The following is a 26378-nucleotide window of genomic DNA, read 5'->3' as shown; positions in this document are numbered from 1 at the left end:
TTTCAATCTTTGTAAGACTTATTCCCAAAATCTAACTAGCGCATTTAGTACACCCGAAGAATAACTTGGTCCGTGTACTTTCTATTGACGTATATGATTCTGGACGGCAAAATATGATATTGTAGGGGATACACAAGAATTTTCTTTTCATGTGTTTTTTTTTCCTATATTGCCTGAGCTAGTCCAGTTGCTGTTATAAAAAGGGTACACACTATCACGATAATTATTTTCCCTCACCTATCACGCTCGCTTTTGTACTTGTTCGATCGCGGTATTTTGATGTTGTGTTAAGGACGAGTGCCAGATGATGATGCAGTACTCTAGTATTGATCGTATAACACAAAAACAGTCACGAGATCGCAAGTGACTGAAATGATTCGAAAAGCGCGGGAAACTTATTTTTTTAATCGATATCAATTACCAAAGGTCATTAAAAAAAACTCTTCATTTCGAAAACTATAATCACATATAACAGGGAGCTCCGTGAATACCTATAGTTATTAACAGTCAGGTATTGTGATATAAGACGTCACGGTACAAGGTGCTCATTCAAAATGTCAAATCCTCAGTGAACAAAGTGTGACGAAAAAGTCACCGCTATGTCCGTCTACTTTGTCATCATGCATCAGCGTATCTCTCGAAAGACTGCCATTCAAATAACGTATATTTGAATCATACTGTTCACGTCCTGTGAGATCGCGTAGTTTAAAAAAAAAAAAACCAGCCCATTATGTGAGTTCCCGTGCGTCTACCACTTCCGCTATCAAGAGCCCTGGAATTGCCGTGGGTAATGAATTGAACGACGTCCATCTTGGCGCTCGCAGCACACCACGACACCGGCAAGGATTAACCGCTGGAATCTAATGACAATACGTGGATTGCATGTGTCTTCAGTGTATGGAATAAGAGGTAAACTCAACAGAGGTTTCAATAGCAGGCTAGAGATCACTAAGTTTATGTCGAAGTATAGACAAAAGCGATGTCAAAGTTTAGTGTTTTGTGTTTAGGGTAACTTACAATTGTCATATCATTTCGTTGTCGTTTTGATGCCAAAGTTTTGTGTTGCCAGTGCACTAAGCCCCCGCAAGCTGCAGTGGGATGTATTTAGTTTGTGCAATGACGTGCTTTGCTCGCCAAACACCTCCTCGGTTTGTATGTATACATGTCACAAAGTAGCACTGCATGGTGCCTTCTGAGTGCATGAGCGTAAAACTGCCGCTAACAGTGTGTGAACGTATAATACCATCGCATTTATAGTACTTTCAAATCAAAGAATCTAATGCACGTAATCTATGTTTTTCATGCTTTGAATCCATGTAGGTCCTACGATGAAGTCATGAAAACGCCCGGCCTTAGTTATGAATTATAAAGTCCAGTGTGATTTCAAGACATGTTTTAAATCATGACATATAATATGTATTCAAAGGCATATGACATAGTGCATTATTAGCCATGGACAGTACAACATTTGGAGGCATTTTTGTTCTCGGCTTTGACAGTCACTAAATGATACATGTCGCGATGTGAATGAGTTATGGCACCATGTAGCATAGTGTCAAACCAAGGAGGTATGAGAGATATACCTCCTTGGTCAAACGGTGGCGTACCTCACCTTAATGATGAGTGTAGAGGGTGGGAGCCAAATTATAAGAAAGGGGTTTATATCTTTCTCCTTACAATTAAAGAATATTATCCACCAATGAAGCTGACAGATTTACCACTATCGCGACTTCTTAGTTATATTAAACAATCATGACACTACTGAGACTGACAATAAAGGGGAAGAAATAAGTGTTATCATGGTTATTATCATTATCATCTTTTTTATCTTGATAATGCACGTCCTCTTGTTCTCCTGAATCATATATGGCACAATTTGGACGCCTCCATTGAACGTCTAGGGTTTCGTAATCGAAAATTGAGGATTATCTTTTTCAACAAGTCCATGTGTCGCTACTTTCAATGGCAAAACCTCTCATAGCCTGCTTACCTCACCCTCACAACACTGTATAGAATGAAGACACACCCAGAACAGGGACATTAAATTGCATTTCTTACTTCTGAGCATTTAGATTGCGGTTATTACGACAAAGCTGAAATCACGGCATGATAAAAGAAAATAAGCATGCTGTCTGCTATGTTGGTAAAAAAATGTTCCTTATCGATATCAATCCTGCGATAAACTAACGTAATGTATATTCCTATGATAACATTCGTATGAAAAGAATAGAAAATGACTATTGTGTTCTTCATTATTTTCGCAAAAGGAAATGATTATTTAATATGGGGCCGTTAAAATCAGGAAATCCAAAGTTGTGAATAAAATAATTTCACTTTCCAGATGCGCTATATGAAAAATTCCGCAATGCATATTGTGCTAGATAGCTAAACTTTAGGTAACTATAGATCACTAGATAACTAGATCACTATATAACTGTATTAAAGTGGAAACTCGGCCTAATTTAGAACGTTTGAAATAGATTACCTGATAAAACAAATTTTCATTCAGTCCAACTGTAATAATTCTTTTTAAGTTGTATTGTTTTGAGAGCTAAATAAGAGATATGTTTCATCGTCATAATCTTATTGCCCAGCCTAGGATCTCGGGCTTCAGTATGCTGGAATGACAGCTCGCAGCATGAAACTTTTTCTACGACGCGGAATGGTGCTGTAACCAAACATGTTGAAGAAGTTAGGAAGTAAACGACGGACTTACAATCTGCAATCCAAAGAAACGAGTAAGTTTGATAATGCTTGCTCTTCCTACATCTTTAGCCCTCTTTTCTTTTCTTTTTTGTTCCTTCCCTGCACCATCCTCCTTCTAAAGTAGTTCCCTCATTGTGTATAATGTTTCTGTTTTATGATGGTAGCTCTCCAGTTCTTCATACTTTCACACCAACTCCATTTTTATGCCTGTGTATACGCCACGAACTGACGAAGTGTTTTCGGGATGTGACCCGTCCGTCCTTCATTCCGTCCTTCCGTCCTTCCGTAATCAGGTTTGTGAACAGCATAGCTTAAAACTGCTTGAGGTATCCCAATGACACTTGGGATCTTGGGATATGGTATGTACATGTATATGTATGAATGTACGAAATTGTGCCTATCATCGTTTTGGTGTACATGCTCAAGGTCAAAAGGTCAAGGTCAATGTAAAATTCTCTAAATGTCACTATTTGTGACCCTGCACCTTAAAACAAACAAAAAGTCGCCAGACATGAATTTTTAGTTAAGACCATATTCTGAAAGAGCAGACTTTAAGCTTTAAAATGATGTATAACTCAAATCAAATGAACTCTCCTAACCTATCTAAATATTGGAAAGAAAGCAAAAACTCAGGAAAAGTGTGAACTGAGAAAAGAGGCTCTGAAGTACAGTGTCTATTCAAGCGCTTAATCTTTACCAAACCGGGCTGGCTGTGCGATGAATGGGACAAAAAACAGGAAGTTAACCACCAGAGTAACAACAATGAAGGGATTATCAGATTGAACTGAAGTTAAGCATGCCTCATTAACACATTCTGTCCATAATTAATGCCAACTTTCAAAGCATTAGCACTATCCTTTAAAAAGTTATTAGAGTTGAAAATGAAGAGCGTGGACAAGGTTTTTGAGAAATGAAAAAGGGATTCTAAAGACACACCTAATCACACTATTCTACCAAAAATGTTCGAGATAAACTGCTAAAAAACACACTTTCCTGCCTGTTTTATGATGCCAAATTTTAGCATAATGTAAAAGAAGACCCGCTCTTTCAGAAAATATGAAAAAGTCAAGTTCGGCTAGGTTGACCCATTTCACTTATTTTCAGTCCTCACCGAAATCAGTGTGTGCGACTTTATGTTCGTTTTGAGGTGCACGGTCACATTTATCCCATATTTATGCAATTCAATGTGTATTTTATTGAAACTTAGAGTAGACACACATGTATTACTCGATATGTATTCTCTAGGGTAAGTTTTGGGCCACGGAGTCTCAGGTCGAAGGTCAAAGGTCATGTGATCAATGCTAAAATTTCATCCTTTTTTCTCAATGTCTCGAGGCATCTTTATGAAACCTAGTAAATATGCACGTACTACCTTTCAGTGATTCTCTTGGGACTCTTGGGTCATGGCGTGGTGAAAGATAAAGGGTCAGAGGTCAAGGTCAAATCCTTAAAATCGCACCAATGCCTAAGGGTATTTCCTTGAAATGTAGTGTACACAATGTAGGCTTAACCAGATGAGATTCTCTCGGACACTGGGAACGTTCTTGGTCATGGGGTAAAAGTCTAGGATCGGAGACCAGGTTGAAATTCTGAAATTCTACTATTCAATGCTGAAATTACACTTTTCTCCATACTTGGAGATTACTCGAGGCATAAACTTTGTAAAACTATAGGTATATAGACATGCATTACTGCACATTGCAACGATTCTGGAAGCGATTTTGGCCATGGGGTCAAAGGTCAAAGGAAATGTTCAATTGTCACAGTTTTTCCCAAAGTTTGAAAATACCTTAAAGTATTGTCATGAAAATGCATGGTACCAGTTAGTGATTATTTGAAGAAATGTGGACGAGGGGTCAAAGGGCAAGAGTCAAAGCTCAGGTGAAAATGCTCTAGTCGTGAGAACCTGCTCTCTGTTAAAAAAAAAAAGAAGATATATATTATATATATATATATAATATCAAATCCAAATGAAACCTTGTTCAATGAAAGTTAACACTCATCACATTTGTAACAAACATGTCATTTTAATTCTTTGCCAATTACAGTATGTGGAACTGCTCTGTCACATTGTCAAATCGTAGGGCCTACTCTGTAGAACTATTTGGCATATTGGCGGAGGCACGCCAGGCGCTGTATATCGACAATTCTAGATTTTTAGTTTCGCCTAATCTCATTTTCCTGCTTCTTTTTTATTTCACTTGTTCGATCCATTCTCATCCTTTCATTTCCTACTCTTCCTCTCCTCCTAGCCCTTCATTAATCTTTCCAAAGTCCCTTTCTCGCATATTGTCATCATTTTCCCTACTCTTATGTGTTCACCTGTATAGACATCAAACCCAAACGTTTATACTGGGATTACACACTTGCAATATTTATCCAATGTTTTTTGTTTTGTTTTGTTTTGTTTTTCGTGGAATGATAATATCATTTCGGCCTCACGCGAGCATACTTAAAACAAATTAGACCATATTATACACTATATAACATCTTGTAGCTCTGAATGAAAAATTAGACAATGGTAAACTGAACTCTTGATTTGTTTTGCAAATTTGACACATGATTAGAGATCTAAATGGGGAAAAATTGAATTTAAACTATGTATATGCAACTTTAAGTCTTTCATTTTATGAAACTAGAGATATCCAAATTTATTAGTAACTTTATTGCTGATTTTGTTTAAATTGCACGGTATTTTACGACTAATTCTCCAACTTGATGAATATTATGTAGTTATGATTAGCGAATTCTATGATGACGACACTGATTATTTACATTACCTATATTCATGATATGTTAAACTTAACGGCCGATGGCGAATAAAAAGGCAATACGGTAGAACTGCATATATATGTCACTCGAAACCATGGGATAATAACAGGCTATTAAAATTCATTGTTGATTCTAACTGTAGGTGCGGGGAAAATGATCGGCAAAAGTAAAGGCAGTTAAATCAGTGTTATTATGATTTAGTGCAAAAACAAAGGTGAACATGATGGAAGGCTTTAGATATCTAGTTCAGGCGAATACTTTTCAATAAAAGGGAAAAGCATAAACTGAACACACTGAAATGACAGACTGCTATTTCATGGGACTCATAGAGAGCAAAACACAAAGTTAATGCTATTTGCATAATTAAACCTTTTTTGAACAAGTCATAAGTGACCTAAAAAGTTACTTGAATGATCTACGAAGTTAACTAGATAAAAAGTTTTCATGATTGCGAATTATATATCGGTAACATTTCACAGCAAGAGTATTGATTGCGCCATGGAGGTGTGATACCTCCTTGGTGGCACCAATGAACAAATGAATAGACATCTGTGGGATAATTTTGATATTTCAAATTGGTATCGAAAGAAAGTCACAAAACATTTACTAAGATGTTCTCATGAAACGATACCGTTGATCATAGCTCAGTACAATAGTGCAACAAAAATAGATTAAAGGAGTGTGCATTTTGTTTTGCAATCATAAACAGGAGCAGCTACTTACGATGCTCTACACAGTAACGTCGTCTTGGTAGCTACGACCAAATCACCGTCGAATAGTCGAAAGGACGAGTTACATTCCGAACCCAGTGACAGTCATACCCAAGATACTCTCAAAGTTTACGACGAGATTCCCACATCTACACAATATGACTCCGGATTCACATCGCTGCATTGTACAAGTTACAGTGAGGGGGAAGGTATACAAGACAGTAGCAGGTCCGAGTTTCACGAAGAAACCTCTTTATCTGAACAAGCTGACACGGAATCCTCGTTACAAGTACTATCTACCACCTCCAATGAGAATACAAGAAGGCAATGTCGGGACTGGTCAGAGATCCAGGGAGAGGCCGCTGACCCTCAACCCAGACCACATGTACCAGATACCAACTGCAGTGAGGATGAAACTATAACAGCAAGTAACAGGTCCAAATTTCACGAAGAAACCTCTTTATATGAACAAATTGAAGTCCCATCTACCATCTTCAGTGAGAAGACAGAAAGAAAAAATAGTGACAGATCCAAAATATACGTAGAGACAATTCCGTTTACACAGGCTGATAATCCACTCTCGTCATATGTACCAGATACCAGCTACAGTGAGGTGGAAAGTATACCAGGTAGTAACAGGTCCAAATTTCACGAAGAAACCACTGTATCTGAACAAGCTGAAGTCCCATCTACGGTCTTCATTGAGAAGACAGAAAGAAAAAATAGTGACAGATCCAAAATATACGTAGAGACAATTCCGTTTACACAGGCTGATAATTCACTCTCGTCACATGTACCAGATACTAGCTACAGTGAGGTGGAAAGTATACCAGCTAGTAACAGGTCCAAATTTCACGGAGAAACCGCTGTATCTGAACAAGCTGAAGTGCCATCTACGATCTTCATTGAGAAGACAGAAAGAAAAAGTAGTGACAGATCCAAAATATACGTAGAGACAATTCCGTTTACACAGGGTGATAATCAACTTTCACCACAGGTAACAGATACCAGCTACAGTGAGGGGGAAAGTTTACCAGGTAGTAACAGGTCCGAATTTCACAAAGAAACCTCTTTATTTGAACAAGCTGACAAGGAGTCCTCGTCACAAGTTCCATCTACCATCTCCAATGAGCAGACCAGAAGACAATGTCGGGACCCTCAACCCACACCACAAGTACTAGATACCAGCTACAGTGAGGAGGAGAGCTACATATCATCTGGTAACAGGTCTGAATTTCATGAAGATACCACTTTATCTGAACAAGCCGACACGAAATCATCATCACAACAATCATTTACCATCGTCAAAGAGAAGACAAGAAAAAGTCGTAACAGGTCAGAGATCTACGTAGAGAGAATTCCGTTTACACAGGCTGATGATCAACTCTCGCCACAGGTAACAGATGCCAGCTGCAATAGGGTGAAATGTATACAAGGTAGTAGTATGTCTGAAGTATACGAAGAGGAAGGTCTATATACCCCAACTTACAGCCATTCGACACAAGAATTATCAACCAGCTACAATGAGAACACAAGTAATAAAGATGTTCATGTTCCCGTGCAAGACAGGTCCAAGATCTACGAAGACAGCACTCTGCTTGAACCGTCCAATTTGAAGGCTACATCTGAAAAATTACCGCATAACGTGTCATTTCCCTGCACAGAAGCTGCCCAAACGCTTCAAACACAAGTGACAAATGCATCAGGTAATTGCTTCTTCTTATACTGTCTAAGTAGCTTGTCATTAACATTACTAACAGAATTATAAAAGATGTAAAATTACATCTCATTATACATCTAAACATACTGTACATAGGTGAAGTCTCCTTTGTAGTTTAGTTGTTTCTATGCTTCTCTTTTCAAAATAGCGTATTTGCTTTGCGTCTCGTAATGTTGTCTCAGGGACTATTGCAAATTTGCGTTCCCCCATTGACAACCATACAACGATATTTCTCTATTTATCTACCTGTATTTATATCAATCTATCTATCTATCTATCTATCTGCCTTTCTTATCTATCTATCTCTAGGCTTCTCATTATCTCTTCCATTCTTACATGACATTGTGACTGCCGGGCGAAGAATACAATTTCCTGGATTGACAGGAAATTATCCGGAGTACCGATTCGATTGGTGATTAGGCAGTCTCAGGTAAAGCAGACTTGGTCTGAATTTACAGGAAAAAGAAATTCGACCGGCGTTTGGAAAAAATACACACAAGCAGTTTAGGACTGTATGTCTCTTTCTTTACATTCCTTTACGGACAAGATTATTATTGTGTCTGTCTCGAACAGATTATACATTGCGCGAAATGCCACTTTAGTTTACAACTCTTCTAAATGGGGATAAGTCGATAAAATCATCAATTTCAGTACTTTGATATTATAATCACCTATAGGGAAGATGACGTCATGTAGAAGGGAATATGGTGGTACAAGAAATGCAATTCATACTTAAAATAATCTGTTTGCTGTGGTAAATTTTCATGCGTGGTGAAAACAAAAACTTTGCTTTGTTAATGTTTTGTTTATGTTCCAACAAACCTTTATTCTTGTTCCTTGTTTGTTTGTTTTTTAATTATCATCTTTTAGGTTGCTTAACAGACCTGGAATTGCTGGATCTTGCCGAAGCCATTGGGTTTGATGAAGATAAAGAAACCCTCGGTTACGCACTCCACTTTAGCCGGGCAGAAGTTATGCGCTTCACTGAGACAGACGCCATGGGACTGACAAAGACTGCCCGAGGTACTCACGACATGCTGACCAAGTGGCGACAGGGAGTTCCAACCGAGATGCAGCGCCCTTTGTTGAAACATGCATTACAGCAAGCAGGACTTGTTTTGTTAGCCGAACAGTTCTTTCCTAACGTACAGCTGACAAGTTCTGGTAAGACACTGCTGTTATATCTATGCTACTTTACTAGTGTAACCCATCCGTCTGACATATTGGCAGTACCAGTGGATGACAGCTTCGAATCCCACTGGTTCCTTATTCCGACATGTTTTTTAAGCAGTTGCGCGCTTACAAATACATGTAACAGAAGGCGTCAACTGGTAAAAATCTTTCAGAGCACATCTTGACCCCTCTGCTTTAATAATATCTCGCTTTCATATTGTGTCAGTTCAATACTTGGATGCACTTTGCATGCATTTTTTGTTGTCACGAAAAGTCCTTGTTATAAAAGGTTTGCAAAGAATTTGAAGAGTCAATAAGAAGATCATAAGCCATTTCACAGTTAGCAATGGTCTGCCATGCCTCGGAACCACAAACTTTTTAAGAGATAGATTTATATCTTTAATTTGAAGAGCAGTGACCTGTCGAAAACAGACAAGCAGAAATTTCAGTAATATTCAAATAGTAAGTGCTGCATGAATGGCTATTGTTCAGTTTGTTGAAAAATTCAACCAAAGAGGTCTGCAATGTACTTTGTTTATCTACACAATCAAATTCAGATTGTCACTGTGAACAGCTGACTTATCCATTCGCTGTGAGCTTTCTACAGAATCTTCATTACTCATGAATTATAAAGAGCTGTAATACGTGATGAAATGCGTGTATTTGTGTAGATCCTTAAATGGGATATCTCTCTGAGCGGCGGATGTTTGCGAATGTAGCGAACTTTCTGTTTCGTCAGGGTTTGTAAACATTTGCAATCAGGTTTGTAGACTATTATAGTTTTCATTGTCGCAAGGAAACTTGGGACATGTCCAAAATTGCTTTGGTACAAGTAAAGCTGTTTTCGAATATGTTTACAGCTGTTTATGAACCTTGACGAAACCTAAAATTCGCTACATTCGCAAACATTCGCCGCTGAGTGGCGAATGCTTGCAATGGTAGCAATTTTGGTATTTTGCTAGAGTTCGTAAAAGGTTGCAAAGGGTTCGCTGGTATCTCACTGAGCGGTGAACGTTTGCGAACGTAGCGAATTTGAGATTCGCCAACTTTTCTGACGAATGTTTGCGAAAAATCAAGGTTCGCTTCTGCCATTAGCGACAGCTAGGGACTTTTCGCGATGTTTAGCGACAATAAGCAACACTTGAGCGAATGTTTGCGAAAGTGTTTGCGAAACACAGGTGGCTATTAGCGACTGTTAGCTAATGTTAGCGACAGTTTTGCAAATGTTAGCGACAGTTTTGCAAATATTAGCAACTGTTTGCCAATCCCTTGCGACAATTTGCGAATGTTTTGGCACCTGGAAAAGTACCAGGCGATTATGTATAGTCAGACCCATAAAACGAACGTACAACCTTCCACTGCATTCAGATCTCTTGTGACCACCGTTCAATTAAGATGGATTTCCAGAATATGAAACTGAATTTCTGCCAAGAAGAGGCTCAACGTGCTGCTATCCGTGAAGAGCTGCTTTGCCGTGCTGCTGCTACAGCTATCGTGCAACTTAAGAGAAAGAAGATGAAGAAAAACAAGAAAGGAAGAAGAAAAGAAAGACTATTTGGGTCAGAGAGTGGTTGTTGCAGAGGACAGACTTTGGTCAATATGAAAAGCTTTTGCAGCAATTACATGTTGGAGATGTCGAGAGCTTCAAGAACTTTCTTAGAGTGGAACCTTGCCTGTTTCAGGAGCTTTTATATAGGAAACATATGGCTACTTGTTCGCTAGCAGTGGCGAATCAAATAAAAATGTTAGCGACACCGTATTACGACCGTTTGCGAATTCTTACGGGTGTTTTACGAATGTTTGCAACTGTTAGCGAAAATACAAATTCGCAAAGAAATTTTGAACATGTTCAAAATTTCTTTGCGACAAGAAAAACTGCTTGCGACAATAAAAACCGTTTGCGAACTTTCTTGCAACTGTTAACGAACCTTTTGCAACCCTTTACGAACCCTGGCGAAATCCCAAACTCGCTACGTTCGCAAACGTTCGCCGCTCAGTGAGATACCCCCTTATAAGGTTGCAAGAAATATCTCAAACAGTGTTCTTTGTCGGAAAGTGGCTCTTGGTGCAAATAAATTCTGAATATTTCTCAATTTCTTTGTGAATTATCATTTCTGCAAAGTTGCCTGCAAAACAGTCGGTAAGACGGGGTCGCTAAAGTTCTTTGTACTTCTCCGATGCTACCGACAGGTGACCGTAACGGTTTCTGTGTAAAATCGATCCATTGACAGAAATTTGTCACGTAGATCGCCATGCCAATAAAACTAGCAGGGGTCGAGGTATAGGTCCATGCCGATGCCCCAGGAGGGGATCTCGACTCCCTCCAGTCCAGTAGGGTGCTACTAAACCCTGCTACTGCTGAACCTCTTCTTTCTTTTTCTTGATTTGCACGATAGTTGTAGCAGCAGCAACGTGGCAAAGCAGTTCCTCAAGGGCAGCTGCACGTTGTGCCTCTCCCTGACAAAAATTAATGTCCATATTCTAGAAATCCATCTCGAAAATATTCTTCGATGGCATTCAGAAGAAATTGGAATGCTGGGGAAGGGTTGCTCAAGCTTTTAATATTAGGGATTGGTAAAGGATTGGTATGCAGCTGCTAATTGTAGCAACAACAACAACAACAACAAATCAGTCGCTGACATTATTTTGTTTACCGTCGCTAATAGTCGCCTTTCGCAAACACTTTCGCACTTAACTGTCACGAGTGCATATTTTGAGCACACTTTTTCGATATCTCAGCTAGCATATATTGACAGTCAAGAAGAATTTAACAAAATGAACAGGAATGCTTTGTAAATTTAGAGCTTTTCTTCGGCTTAATTGTCATTGCACATACCGCACTGCGACTGTAATGGTATTTTGCGTCGTTAATTATGAGAACGTTGTTTGTTTGCATTTCATCATTCAGAGGGTGTTGGAGAGAAAGCTGAAAATTCGGACATTTTTCTCAGCGAAATTGCCAAAGACATCGAAGGTGAGCAGCAGGTTCGGGCCTTAGGCAGCACCCTAGGTTTCACCTCAAGTGACGTACAGAAGTTTCTGTCATCGAGTAGAGCTTTTGGCAGAGTCACGTGCAGGGGAGCGACCGACATGCTTTTTAAGTGGCGCCAACGAATCCTACCAGAGAACCAGCGGGTCTGTCTAAAGAGGGCGCTCGTTAGAGCAGGCCTCGTTTTCCTCGCTGATAAACATCTCGCTGATGTAGCCATTGTAGAAGGTGAGCTAAACCCTCTCTGTTCAACTCACTTGAGTACAATCGCATGCGCTTTAACGTGAATTCTGACTCTCATTGAAACTGTGATTTTATGGTTGCGTATTATCAACTTACGGAATCCCATTTTCTTTGGTCATTTTTTCACTTATTTTTAAATTGTTACTTTAACTGATTTACTTAAATAACTATTAGACGGGAATGACATCAAAAGTTTTTCGTTGCAGGAATATGTTATCCTTGGTATTTTGTTAGAGAAGACAACATTGTCCATTCCCTTTGATGAAATGATTCTTCTGTAAAACATCCACATACAATTTGGCGTTTAAATCACATTTCTTTAAAATCACAATGAAATCCACATACAAAGTAAGGTCCAACCCATCTTCCCATTTTTTGTATTGATATTGATTTTCTAAATATCAATATATATGTACCATTAATGTCTCTAAGCACAAGATATTTTAGAAAAATTTAAAGAGACTAAATTCAAAGATTGCCAAAGGGGTTGATAAAGTGTATAAATATAAACATACATATCATCAACATACCGATCAAACATTTGCTTGAAGTAGGTTAAACTCCGAATATCATCAGTTTGATCAAGTCTAATCAAGGTGGGTACGTTCTTTTTCTTGATAAGGGAGATAAGAATGATGAATGTCCATCCAGTATTATTTTTCCACGCTATCAAGACATGAATACTCTAACATGAGTTGAATGTATTTGTGAAACAAAATATTATGATACTCTTTTTTAAACTGTCTCTACAACAACAACAACACCAAAACAGTGTGGTTCCTTTGATGGGCATGAACAATGGCAACTTGAATACAAGTTTGCTTGTTTGTTTGTTTGTTGTTGTTGTTTTATTTTCGGATGCCGTAGAACGTATAATACACATAGGTAGGGCCCGCATTTTGCCGTAATTCTCTTAGGTTCCAAGACAATCCATGAACAAGTGATCCTCTACAATCTTTTATATTGCATAGTATTACCGTACCCTTTCCACAGAGTAAGACATTTATCCATTTGTCCATAGTTCGTATTCTGTGAAATGCTAATCTCATCCCCCGTTTCACATTTATCCCAGGCTTCCAGGTAGATACCCTTGCCGAAGGGATTGATGCTATAGCTCGCTTAGGGAAGGCTCTTCGGGAGCACTACAGGACATTTACATGTCAGATACAAAGGAAACCGTGGGATCCTACAGATTTTGCCGACTTGAAAAATCTGTTTACAAACATCATCATCTACATCGAAGACAGAGTCACGGGTGAAATAGAAAGAAGGATCCTTCCTAACTCTGTTGCTGACGTTTTTCGGGAGAAAGTCCACGATACGTTGCCGAGACGAATTCTCATGCTTGCACATGCTGGAAGAGGCAAAACCTGTTTCGTGGCCAAACTGGCTTACGATTGGCTGAACCAAGATGAAGGCTCCCCATTATCGGAGGTTCCTCTCTTCTTTGCCTTCCAAATGCGAGCTCTTGAGAAAGACATGTCGCTTGGTGAGGCTGCTCTCTCAGGACCACTCGGACTCGTCCATGGGGTTACGGCAGCGTCTCTCGAGGACTTCATCGGGCGCCACGAGGAAGACTGTGTATTCGCCTTCGACGGTTACGACGAATACAAGGCCAGAGTCACAGTAGGAAAGTCCCAGAGTGACATTCTCCTCATCCTAGCGGACAAGAAGTACCGACGGTGCCGAACTGTCGTCACGACACGCCCCTTCCTAGAGCAAGATTTCAGACAACCCTTGCTGGTGAAGGCCTATACCAAAATGGAAATACAAGGATTCACCCAGACTCTCTCATATTCCTTCATTGACAAGTATTTCCACGCTAAAGGAAAGAAACCAGAAGGTGATCAGCTAAAACAGTTCATACGCCATGAGGATTGGATTGTGGAAATGATCAAAATACCCTTACTCTGCACCATGGTATGTTGTCTCTGGGAGGAACAATTCATCGAGGACGTTTCAACGATGACAGGGCTCTTCGATTCAATCATGCAGTTCCTTCTAGCACACGCCCAGGCGAAGGACGAGAACCTCAACTGTGACTATCAGTCACTTCTCGATTCTCTCGGAGAAGTGGCTCTTGCAGGACTTGTAAGCAGCAATCAGACTCTGGTCTTTGAAGAGTCTGCTTTTGACGGAGTCAGGGGTGCGGTTGATGAAGGTGTAGCGCTTGGGATTCTTTCAAAGCAGACTTTACCGGTGCGTCGCTTAGCAAAAGATGGAATCACATCAAAGACTTACATCGAGTTTTTCCACAAACTTGGACAAGAGTACCTCGCTGCCAGATTCCTCTCCAGCGATTCAGAGAGGCTGAAGCGCTTTCTTGAACGATTAAGTTCGAGCGAAACACCATTGATGTACGCTAATATGACCCGGTTTGTAGCTGGGCAAGGCTTTCAACCACGGCTCTCGGTGCTGACAACCACTGCTGCGGCGACCAGTGCAGACAAGAGGCAAAAAATGCAAAATTTGATGCTAGAATGCTTCTGTGAATCCAACACTTTGGACGAAGATGTAGCCAACCTTGATGAGGAACTTTTCACCTTCCTCAGCGATGGCAAGCTTGTCCTTTGGTCTACGACTTCTATTGCAGTGCTGGGTGTCCAGAAACTACCTTCTTGTCTTCAAGTAAAGGTGAATAAGATTTTGTGTGTGTGTGTGTGTGAAAGCAAGACTGGTCAAAGGATATTTCCATGACAGCGTAATGCTGTGTATGGAGTCACTAACAAACATAAAAGAGTGACTTGTTTCTTATTTTGAACGTTTTGTTCGTTTCTTTGTTTGTTCGTTTGTTTTTCTTTGTCCGGCAATAACAATTTCGAACACTCATGTGTACGTGATCACATACGTTTTGGCGCATTATTACTTTTTTTTTTCTTCTTCTGTCGAACAATTAGGTTGTCTGTTCTACGAAATGTTTTGGGGTCTGCTTTTCGTTGATGTACAAGCCCGCAAATCTCAAATACTCATGGCTATTTTTTTTCTGTTTAGCCTGCAATACTGGTTCGTCGCAAGCTGAACCTGCGAATGAGCACTTACACAATATACAAGTGTGCGCGTGTGTGTGCGTGTGTGTGTGTGTGTTTTATACATGTAATTTTTAAGTTGGTCACAACGCATACACGGAAAATCTAATTCTCTCAATAGATAGACATTAGAGCCGAGCTGGCCAGAAAAAGAAAGAAAAAAACATCACGTGCCAGAACTACATCAACAATTTGGTTAAAAGCCGAAAAAGAAAGAGAATTAAAGTTTTGGAATAACGAAATTGTTCAGGGAATTATATTCATTTTACAATTCTAGGAAAGAGCCCTAAAGGAGGTCATTCATTGATGAGAGAATTGACTCCAATAAACTCTTTTTGCTTGTTAGCTGATGAAACCCGGAAGTGGCACCAGAAGTCTGAAGTGGGCCCCACGTTAGAAAACGTGGCACCGGCCATGTTATTAAAACAAATTCCAGCGCTAGAAATGACAAAGTCCTGTTTCGCACTTTCTCTTTCAGGTAACGTCTGTCGAACTGATGTATTGCTATCTAGAGCACGGACTCACCGACCAACTATGGCGCAGTCTAGCGTCATGCAAGAATCTACGAGAAATGAAAATATGGGAGTCGTCGCTGAATTTCTGCGATACACCGAAGCTCATCACCGTTACTCGTCTCACAGTAGGACCTCTCGAACACACCTATCAATATGTGGGACTAATAGCATCTCTTCCTAGTCTTCAGGAGCTCTCCGTTGAAAATAATCCCAACCTTGACAAACTGAACGCAGTAATAACGAGTGTGGCCACCGGCTTGAGACATACCGACAGCAAGCTAAGGTGCCTCACTATCAGCGGGTGTAATGGAAGATTGTCAGAAGAGGCTGTCGAGTTGTTTCTGGATTGTTCCAGAATGAATATGCCGTGTCTAGAAAAACTGGAGTTGATCAGCTTAAGAATTGAAGAAGTATTGTTGGTTCACATACTCATGCGGTTTAGAGCGAGCCGGTACATGTCAAACATAAGGTGAGTAGTTCATGATTACCTCTACATTCAAAACACCCCCTTATATGATTCACGTAGTATAGCATTGTGTAGTATGCAACACGTCCATAGTTTTCCACTAGTAGTATTTCCCTCTCTTTGCCTCTCTTCTTGGAAGTATACTGTATTTCGGCAAAATGGCTCCAAAAAAAAAAAAAAAATCAGCTCGGATTGGTCGCATTTGCAGAATTATATTAGAGTGCTCGCATTTTCATCGATTACTTAGCATGATTTTCCTCTTTTACAGGTCGTTATTCCGGAGGTTCGCTTTACGAATCCGAAAATGAAATCAAGGTTCGTCATTCCGAAGGTAAACCATATTCCGAAATTGAAAATAGGTTTTTTTTTTAATCATGAAGGTTCGATTATACGAAAAAGAAATACGATTCGTTATTGGCATATATTTGGGGGTTAACGAAGATTTCAGTTTGGGCTGAAAAACGAACATTATTAGATACTTACAAACCTTCAGAATATAGCGAACCTTCGGAATAACGCCATGCCCAAATTATATGATATATATATATATATATATATATATATATGTATATATATATGTATATATATGTATGTATTTATATATATATATATATATATATATATATATATATATATGTGTGTGTATATATATTCAATCGCGGACTAATGAATCTCCAGGTACACGGAATAGTGTTCGATGTAACGAACATTCGGAATAGTGAATGACATCTCATTTTTAACAAACCTACAGAATAACGAACATCTCGATCCCGCTTTCCTCATCCTAGGATAATCAACTGCACACAGGAAGGAGGTGCAGTACAACAGTATCTCAACTTTCAGGCGGACAACATACACGGCGGGATCGAGGTAGCTCTCCAACATGTAAGTATTTTTTGTGGCCGTAAGTAGATTTTTTTCTTGCTGTAGCTCTCCGATTTGTATCATGATAGAGTTTATGAAAGTACGAACCAGCCTCGGATTTGAATCTGGCACTTATTTCTTACCACTCAGCGGCAGTACAAACTGCGCTGAATGTAATACATTATGGTAATAACAAGTAGGCCTAAATAACTGCAAGATTACCTCACCCTCAATTTGTTTCGTTCTCTGTAGTCAAATAAATGAAAGAAGTGTGTCCAATAACACTTGTCACCTGAATGAAAGGACTGTAGATTTGATGCTATTATCAAATTATTCAATGCTCTTGTTGCTTTCCGTTGTACCTCAAACCGAAACGAGAAAAAAAAAAAACCACTCTGGGCTCTGAATCTGTGACATACTCCTTACTGTAGGTTTGATGAAGTTGAAATTGATGAGCTTTCTCTCCACATGCTTGAAATATCAATGTTTTATAGAGCATCATTGTCAATGAAATGGTTTTTCTTTTCATCCCTTTAACTTGTTATTTTTGTTTTTGTTTATGAAATGTTTGGAATATTTTTCAAATATTTTAAATTTGCAACAATACTCATCGAAAACTACATTGAAATTGACAACACGAAATAACAGGTTGTCATTAAAAGCTACGCAATCACAATATGTAGGAAATATCTATTGATGGGTATGAATCGGATGCAAGTCACGAGTCCAATCCAGTATTGTTATACAGCTCTGAGAGTCATACAGCCCACGAGTTCGACAATGGGCAGAATGGGCTCATGAGTCCACCACTAGGCAGACAAGGCCCACAAGTCCGACACTCATTACATCAATATAATGGGTTTAATGTACGCAATGTCGGTCTGATGGATGTGTCTTTTTGCTCAGTGTCGGTCTGATGGATGTGTCTTTTTGCTCAGTGTCGGACTCGTGGGCCTTATTTGCGTATAGTGTCGGACACTGGGCCCTTTTTGCCTAGTGTCGGGACTCATGGGTTTTATTTTCCTAGTGTCAAGCTCATGGGCTGTATAACTCACGGATCTTTTTTAAGCCCAAGAGGCATGTGATGTATATGACTCTTGGATGTCGGGCTGGTTTGAATATCCATACCCCTGTAAACGGGTCATTAAGACATAGAAAATCTCAAAATATTTTGATGTCCAAACAGACCTTTCGCAATCCATCGAGGACCTACAAGATTCCAAGTACTTATTGTTGAGTGATGAACGCCACGCATATGATACAAGGCCTGGAGGAGCGTACCTTTCAGTCCAACCTTGCTTGATCTATACTGCCAACACAGCAACGAGGGAAGCCGCAGTGTGAGGATAGAATGCCTACTTTTACTCAAATTAATAAGTCTTGCTTCGAGTTAGTTCTTTCTTTTTAATGCATCTGGTTGACAAATTGCCCTTCATCGCGTTCAACGATATTTTCGCCCAGAATGCTTTGGTTTATACAGGACCAAGTTATTGGAACGAACTAAGAGATGATCTAAAAGATGCACCGAGCTTTGCAGTATTCAAGAAAAAAATAAAGACAGCTTTACTTGGTTCTTAGGTAATACTTTAATGACATGTTTTTATATCTTATTTGCATAACTTCTTTGATGTTGATGACCTTGACCATGCCAATGAATAATGTGTGGCAATTGCTCTGCATATGCTGCTGACCCCTGCTTCCTCTCAAATAGTCTCTTCTTTCTTCTTCCTCCTTCCTCCTCCGTTTAACCTGTCCCTTGTTGAAATACATTATTGGTTTTGTTTCTTTGCGTCTTTATCAATAACAAAAATGTGTTATGGGAAAAAAAATTTCATTTGAATTAAAGTAAATTGAATCAATAAGCACAGACACCGATCATCCAGTCTAGTGGATTGACGCCTGTCTATAGCAATTTCGTAGTGGGTTCACGTCACCAGACCGACACCCATGAGACATACAGCCCACGAATCATACAGCCCATGAGTTACACAGCTCACGACTCGTGACTCGTGGGTGTGGCGGTCTAGTGGGATGTCCCCTCTCGAAATCATGAGTTAAAATGAATATTATCTACATTCATAACGATGATAATTAATAAGACAGTAAAACTAAAAACTGATACTCATACCACAACAAAATGGTTATATGCTGCTGTATAGCATTATGATCATAAATTCATCACTGCAGCGAGTTTAAGAAGTTGATAATTACATACTCGTAGCATTTACATCCATACTGAATGTATGTCAACTACACTGGAAAATACTATATTCTACCTCGTACCATGATAACTCTGTTCATTAACTTTAAAATCCCATGCTAGTTCTATGCAACATAGAATCGATTATTTGATTGCGGTACGATATTCCGAATGTTCGTTGTATATTCCGATCAAAGGTTTGTCAATCCGAAAATGAAATCAGGTTTGTTTCGTTATTACGAAAGTACGTTAATCCGAAAACGAAATAATGTTCACAATGCCGAATGTTCGTTTGTATGGGCATCGTTTTCTGTTTCCATTTTCGAATTAAAGAGCCTTGGGAATAACAAACATCACTCCAACTATTCAATGTAATTTGTTTGTTTGTAAGATATCAATGTTGTTAGTATGTATAATGCAGTACAGTGCACACCCGTTATAACGAACACGGTTATCAATCTTGGTTATAACGAAATTCCGGTTACAGCGAAATAAAATTTCAGGTCGCAACAATATCCTTGATTTGTTTTTTCATTGTTTATTTATTCGGTTATAACGAAAGAAAAATGCCGGTCCCGAGGACTTTGTTATAATGGGAGTCCACAGTATATCTTCTTTTCGTCAGTCATAGGTGTGTGTAAACTGTGGTTCAGATGTTTCAAAGTTAACTTGAAAGGAAAAAAAAAGAAGAAGAAAGTTTAATCAATAAGCATTTTGTGTGATGCTTTTCAAATGTACGGTTATCGTTCCTGAGAAACTCACTAATGCATCTTTGCCTATTGTTAAATCATAAATATAATCTTAAGCCTGTTGTCATCTTTGACTCTGACTATAGCTGTTTATAAAGGAAAACGAAATATGCCCACGGCCTATTAGAAAATTGCAAATTCGTCATTGAAAGGAAAGATAAAGATATTACAAAATAATGTAATTAGTGTCGTTTACTTTTCCTGTTTTTATAGGGGAATCTTTAAGGTATCTTGTTCTTATAGACGTGTTATGGATATCTCATACCATTCAAAATCATCCACGAATACATTCTTCTTGCAAAAACAAACAAAAATATGTATATATATATATATATATATATATGTATATATATATATATATATACATATATATATATATATATATATATATATATATATATATATATATATATCATATTGGGTTTCACAAGCATCTCTGTGACTTAGAGCAGTATGTGATGGCCAATTGTGTAAAAGCTTTCAGTCTGAGTATGAATATGGGCTTATCACAAACTCAGTTTTTGCATTTCTCTCATTATGTGAACGGTTAGATGATTTTTTTTTTTCAAAATTGCTGATTTTTTTTAATTCATTTAAGAAACAATCGCGTGAACAGTCAAAGACATGTTTCGCATGTTGGGTATGTACATGAATAGTAGATTACCACTGAATTATGTTTAAACTTCAGCTTAACAAAGTACATACAGTCTCATCCAAAATGAAAATAAGTTTGTCTAATGCACGAGATATAAGGATCGAGAACATTACAAACGATAGAGCTGAGTCGATGCATTTTCTAGACCTCCAGTGTTTGAATAGCTTGACTGGGAGTACCGTACATCACGACTCTTTGTTCTACATTTTGTATAAGTAAATGTGTCTTATGTAAATCCAAATGTATTCCGCCTCCCCAGAGTATCGGATATTATTTATGATATTATATCACCTCATAACTGACCATCCGTTTCGCCTCTTGATTTGCTTTGACTAGAATTGTTTCATATTTTGCCAAATTAATAAAGCTCATGAGTGACTGAATGAATTCGTGAATCTGTCTTTCAACGCCTCTCATCTCTATCATCACTACGGACTGTGTCGACAGACAGACTATTATTTTATGTACCAAATTGTCATATCCTTGTTTTCATAACGTCTTTTTATTTTCAGACAAATTGAAAGATTTCCATTAGTTCAAGTGGATGTTTCTCCATTAACCAAGACAGTGCTGGACCCAAGCATAATAAACAGAGTACATGTAGATCTAGAACAAAACAAAAATCATAAAGTTCTCTGTACTGAAATTGAGGATAATGGGTCTGTAACAGGTAGGCTGGAATGAATATTTTTGATAATATCCTTTATCTTCTCTAGATACTGACATAGAAGCACTTTCCATTTTATACTTTGGGAGATTAAGCCACGTTTTTTTAATTCAGCAGGTTTTGAGTATTCCTAGTAAGAATTCAGATATTGATAAAAATTAGATTGAATTATGAAATGTGTTATGAAAAGTGTATCCTATTTGAATTTCATTAGACAGCTAACACTCGTGGAAATTACATATATTCATTTTCAGAGCTATATCGAGCATTGGCGTGGGTCGAGTTGATAAACTATCAAAACTTTCATATCGGTTAAAAAAAATAATAATAATTACTTCTGTCATTCTTCTCCTTGATATTGCCTTACCCTAATTATAGAATTGTAGCATGGGGCTGGATAGAGTGTTACTAAATATTACTTTTGTGTCGTTGGAATTCTCCCGTATAATAAACAAATGCATTCTTTGTTTGCTTCTAATAACCTGCGAGAAATTGAATGCTTTATTTTATCCGATTTGAGACAATATAGATATTGCTCAAAATATATATTTTTATGATTTAACTTTTGTCAATTTTCACATGACACGAAACGATATGAATTTTTCCACACAAAATGAAACATAATATGCCGAATATACAAAATATCACTGGATACTGAAGACTTCATGAAAGGTAAAGGCTTCATGAAAGGTAAAAGCGATAGCAGACTGATGTACATTGTTTCGTAGGTTAAAGGTATCATGACCTTAGTAGAATAGGACCTATAATGTATACTACGGAGGCTGGGTAAAGAGACTTGATAATTCAGAAGGAACGAAATCAATCGGGAAGGGAGTATAGTTCACTTGTCAAAGATCTTGAATATGGAAAAATCTAAAGAAGCCCTGGTAGGTATATAAGTCCCTTAGTAAATTGTCGAATGGAAAGAAAGGACGATAATCATTGATTGAAACATTTCAAGACAAACAAATGAAGTAGTAACTTCACACCAAATATGCCTATTAATCCCTTAAAACCGGTCTATTTCGAAATAAAGGAACATTTCTTAAAGCACAACGGTAAACATTAGATAAAAATCGGGTAAATATTAAGGAAGTTTTGAAATTAAAAGTATAAAATTTCACTAATTTTTACCAAACGGATCTTGAACCACGTTAATATGAATATACAAATGGGTGAATCAATGATGTGATCATCTCGTCAGTTTCTGTAAATTGTTAAAAAAAAAAACAAAGACTGCTGAAATCAAAGTTTTCGTTTATAAAAGTGTAACATAATGCTATTCCTGGCTGAATATCTTAAAAATAATGGTCTATCGGATATTCTAAGATACCATGTACCGGGCATGAACAAAGAAAAAATAATATAATATCAGGAGTTGAGTACAAACTATGTAGTAAGTTGTGAGGCAATAACACTATTACCTTATTCATTTGTATATCTATATTTATTGCTCAAGAACTGTTGCGCAGAATAGGAAAACTTCATGACTCTCCCTATATCTTTATCTGAATTTGATGAAAGATTAAAAGGTAATGCGCTCGTTGAATTATACTGTTTCTATCAATTATAACGGAAGTGAGACAAGAATAAATTCCGACAGTCTTCAGAACATGAAAAAAAATCGATCCGCTAATCTAATCTATCTAATTTAATCTAATTCAATCTAGTCTAATCTAATTTATAACTTATACTATTTCTATCAATTACAGCCGAAGTGAGAAAAGAATGAATTCCGGCAGCCTTGAGAATTTGAAAAAAGAAGAAGAATCGATCCGCTTTCCGCAGTTTATTACTTAACAAGCAACAAATAAAGTGTTTTTCTGTTAATATCATATTGTAGCAGTAAAACATTCAAATCAATATTTCGTTGCAAATATAGGCCTACATGGATTTTTTTATTGTTCACCTTTGAGAGTTACAGTTTATGTATTGGTCATAAAAACCAAACCCGTACCTACGGTGTACTTACAGAGCAGCTCAATTTCAATTTCAATTTCAATTTTATTTTCGTATTTCTCGATGGAAAATACATGATATATAACAAAATATAGTAATACAGAATGTCCAGCTTGGATATATACATGAAGAAATAGGAATACAAAAATAATACATAACGGTCGATGTGTCATTTACAATCAAAGTAAAGGATGCAAAGAGAAATAAGATGGAACCTACTAAAAAGCAAAGCTTGTTGAGTGTAGGTCCCGACAAAAGCCCAGTGTGGGGAATAGGATGAGGAGCACGGGTACAATTAAGACCAAAAGTAAGGATAAACAAAAGAGAATGACTATTAATACTCGGGGAACAGAAGATTCTTCTCACATAATGTATGTGTGTGATAAAATGAGAACAAGTAACCACATGCTGCACACTATAGCAGTTGCTCTAATAGCAATTTTGACATGGGAGTGATAATGACGTGAATACTAAGTACTACATAATTTTAGGGTTTAAACATTCCGGCTTCCATAGACACGGGAAAGATTCGAAAAATGAAAAACATGAATCAATTCGTATATGTGATATACCAGCCAGCTGCAATGACGCATAAAGAAAGGAAAGGAAGAAAGAAGGGGAAACTATGACGCTATGCGACACGACCAAGGTCTTACTAGAAGTGGAAGGAAAAACACCGATGGGCAGGAATTTGAGAGAGCACGCAACTAAAATGTATATGCATGAGTCTGTTCACATGGCAACAACCGAGTAGTATAACAGAGCAGCCATGAGCATGATAAAAAGGAATGTTAGTGCACTTGTGTGTTGTAGCCATTCAATACATGCTGTCTGAGTTTACGCTTAAAGGATGATAATGACACCACTTTTAACCTCTGCTGGGAGATCATTCCAATATTTAGGACCTGTATACATAATTGTGTTTTTAGCGAAAATTGTTCGAGTGCGTGGAAGGTGATAAGCGTCACTCTGGCAAGTTGGATAGTGGTGGACAGAATTGTTTCTAATGAACATCTGTAAAAAAAAAAAAAAAAAAAAAAAAAAAAAAAATTAAGATCTTTTGAGGAAAATTTATACATAAAAATACCTAAGTTATAACCAAACAAATCTATCAGTTTTAAAATCTTATTTTTCTAAAATAAGGCGTTTGTGTGAGATAAATACCCAGCATGGTTAATAGTTCTGATCGCTCGCTTTTGAAGGAGAAAAAGTGAATCCAGCAAGTATTTGGATGCGTTACCCCACGCAAGAATTCCATAGTTAAGATATGGGGAAATCATGGTTGAATATACAATCTGCAAAATATGGTTGGGCAAAAAATGTTTCAGTTTGTTTAGGATTCCTGCGTTTCGTGACAAAATTTTGCTTAAAAAATTAAAGTGAGTTTTCCAGGAGAGGTCGCTATCGATGTAAAGTCCTAAAAACTCGGTACTATCCACTCGGATTAGGTTTATATCATTAATCTTAACATCATCAGGAATAACTTGCAAGGAATTGCTAAATAACATATGATGTGTTTTATAACACATAACATACACTCATAACATACACCGGTGTGTATAAGTGGGAGGAGCGGTGTATTGAGCAGTGTTGAGTATCTTTCTTTTTTCTTGAGACCATGTTTGACCAGATCTTAATGTCCCTAATCTGGACCATGAACAATGTACTATGAAATTCTCATGTTAACAAAACGGCGCGAAATTCTGAATACTAAGTAACCTTGGTCTGAATATAGAACGTGCTAAAGTTGGAAGGAAGAATACTACATTGGATCAAACATGTATACGACATCCATTGATACAATTATGCATGAAATCCTTTAATCTCAACCTCAGTACTGCTAGACTCAATCTGGTTAAAACTGCTGTCTTGATAATTTTTTTCACGTGATAAGATTTCATGGTTGTGGATGTTTAGGACTTCAATTATCATTTTTTAATCTTTCGTGGTAAGGTGAGAATTCTATAGGTTTAAGATTCGTCAAAGACTGGGTTGGAATGCTCATGTACGTGACTCTCATTTTCCTTGGTATCCATCACATCTCTCTCTGCATCGGACTCTCCAGAAGGGTGAACCTTTGGAGGGGAACGGATGTAAAGAAAGAGACTGATGCCACCACCAAGGATCACGACAGACAGGACGACCGATATGGCTATGATGAGAGCTGTGTTATCTTCGGGCGGTTCCTCAGTGGGTGTGTCCGTTGTCATGGGATAGCTTTCCTCGGTGACTGTTGGTTCTTTGATGCCTTCTTCTGCAGTAGTTAATGGCACACCAGGGGAAGAATAGGTTTTGTCAGTTGTAGGCAGTTCGGTAGAATGACTGGAAAATGGGTTGGTGGTAACCGATGAGGGCATAGTACCGTCAGTTCCAGTAGCGGAAGAAATTAGCGAGCTCGTAGGTGTAACCGATAATGGCGTTGTGCTACCTGGTCTGCTAGGAGAAGAACTGAGGAAGTTAGTAGACATGGTAGAGGTTTCCAATAAGGGGGTCGTGTCATCTGTCGAAATATCGGTCGAAATATCTGTCGGTTCCGACGTCGGAGCTAGGGTAGTGTTTGCCTGCGCGACAATGATAACGGATGTTGATACGATGTTAGATGTCGAACCCACGTTGCCAGCCTCGTCAGATGCTCGCAGGGAAAAGTGATGCGAGACATTCAGGGATCCTTCAGGGAGCTGTATTGTGACGCTCTCCTCGACGCCGGCGATGGCGATATCGGATAGGTTACCCTCGACCAGCTGATCGTTGTCTACCAGAGTACAATCTGTGAAGTTCGTCCTCAGTGTAGTTAAGTCAGTGCAATACCTCAATTCATACGATGATGCTGGACAAACGAAAGAATATATCATCACCTTATTCTAACATGCTTCATGCATTTTGCTTCATGCTTCTTCATACTTTGATAAAGAGAAAAACAACATGAATGACATCTTTCTGGAATTGCTTTATAACGATTACGCG

At 38.3% G+C, this 26378-nt stretch overlaps 3 protein-coding genes across 3 annotated transcripts in view; 2 read left to right on the top strand and 1 right to left on the bottom strand.

The window, feature by feature from the left end:
- Positions 1-804: 804 nt before the first annotated feature.
- On the top strand, positions 805-7727 carry LOC139716360 (uncharacterized). The gene is made up of 4 exons (XM_071627906.1): positions 805-909; positions 2600-2738; positions 6188-7657; positions 7717-7727. Exons 2-4 carry the CDS (start codon positions 2681-2683, stop codon positions 7725-7727), a joined length of 1539 nt encoding a protein of 512 aa, XP_071484007.1. The 5' UTR covers positions 805-909; positions 2600-2680.
- A 45-nt stretch (positions 7728-7772) lies between these two features.
- Positions 7773-18512, top strand: LOC139716359 (NACHT, LRR and PYD domains-containing protein 12-like). Its single transcript, XM_071627905.1, has 7 exons — positions 7773-7894; positions 8779-9072; positions 11990-12298; positions 13386-14947; positions 15818-16323; positions 17109-17205; positions 18371-18512. The coding sequence occupies exons 2-7, from the start codon at positions 8883-8885 to the stop codon at positions 18419-18421; spliced, it is 2715 nt and encodes a 904-aa protein (XP_071484006.1). The 5' UTR covers positions 7773-7894; positions 8779-8882; the 3' UTR covers positions 18422-18512.
- A 6872-nt stretch (positions 18513-25384) lies between these two features.
- Positions 25385-26378, bottom strand: part of LOC139716358 (calcium-activated chloride channel regulator 1-like) — a 28308-nt gene continuing 27314 nt past the window's right edge. Inside the window, exon 11 of the mRNA XM_071627904.1 lies at positions 25385-26241. Within this exon, the coding sequence (XP_071484005.1) occupies positions 25385-26241 (857 nt within the window). The remainder of the gene's footprint in view (positions 26242-26378) is intronic.

Source organism: Diadema antillarum, unplaced genomic scaffold (assembly GCF_040938485.1).
Source record: "Diadema antillarum isolate AM-2024a unplaced genomic scaffold, OU_Dant_1.0 scf00000064, whole genome shotgun sequence".
NCBI classification, from domain to species: domain Eukaryota; kingdom Metazoa; phylum Echinodermata; class Echinoidea; order Diadematoida; family Diadematidae; genus Diadema; species Diadema antillarum.
This window is presented reverse-complemented; position numbering and strand designations above follow the sequence as displayed.

Excerpts from the sequence above, each read along its gene's own strand:
- LOC139716360 (XM_071627906.1), top strand. The coding sequence starts at position 2,681 with ATGTTGAAGAAGTTAGGAAGTAAACGACGGACTTACAATCTGCAATCC. Across the intron at positions 2,739-6,187 it reads TCTGCAATCCAAAGAAACGA|GAGCAGCTACTTACGATGCT; the intron begins GTAAGTTTGATA and ends AATCATAAACAG.
- LOC139716359 (XM_071627905.1), top strand. The coding sequence starts at position 8,883 with ATGCGCTTCACTGAGACAGACGCCATGGGACTGACAAAGACTGCCCGA. Across the intron at positions 9,073-11,989 it reads CGTACAGCTGACAAGTTCTG|AGGGTGTTGGAGAGAAAGCT; the intron begins GTAAGACACTGC and ends TTCATCATTCAG. Across the intron at positions 14,948-15,817 it reads CTTCTTGTCTTCAAGTAAAG|GTAACGTCTGTCGAACTGAT; the intron begins GTGAATAAGATT and ends TTTCTCTTTCAG.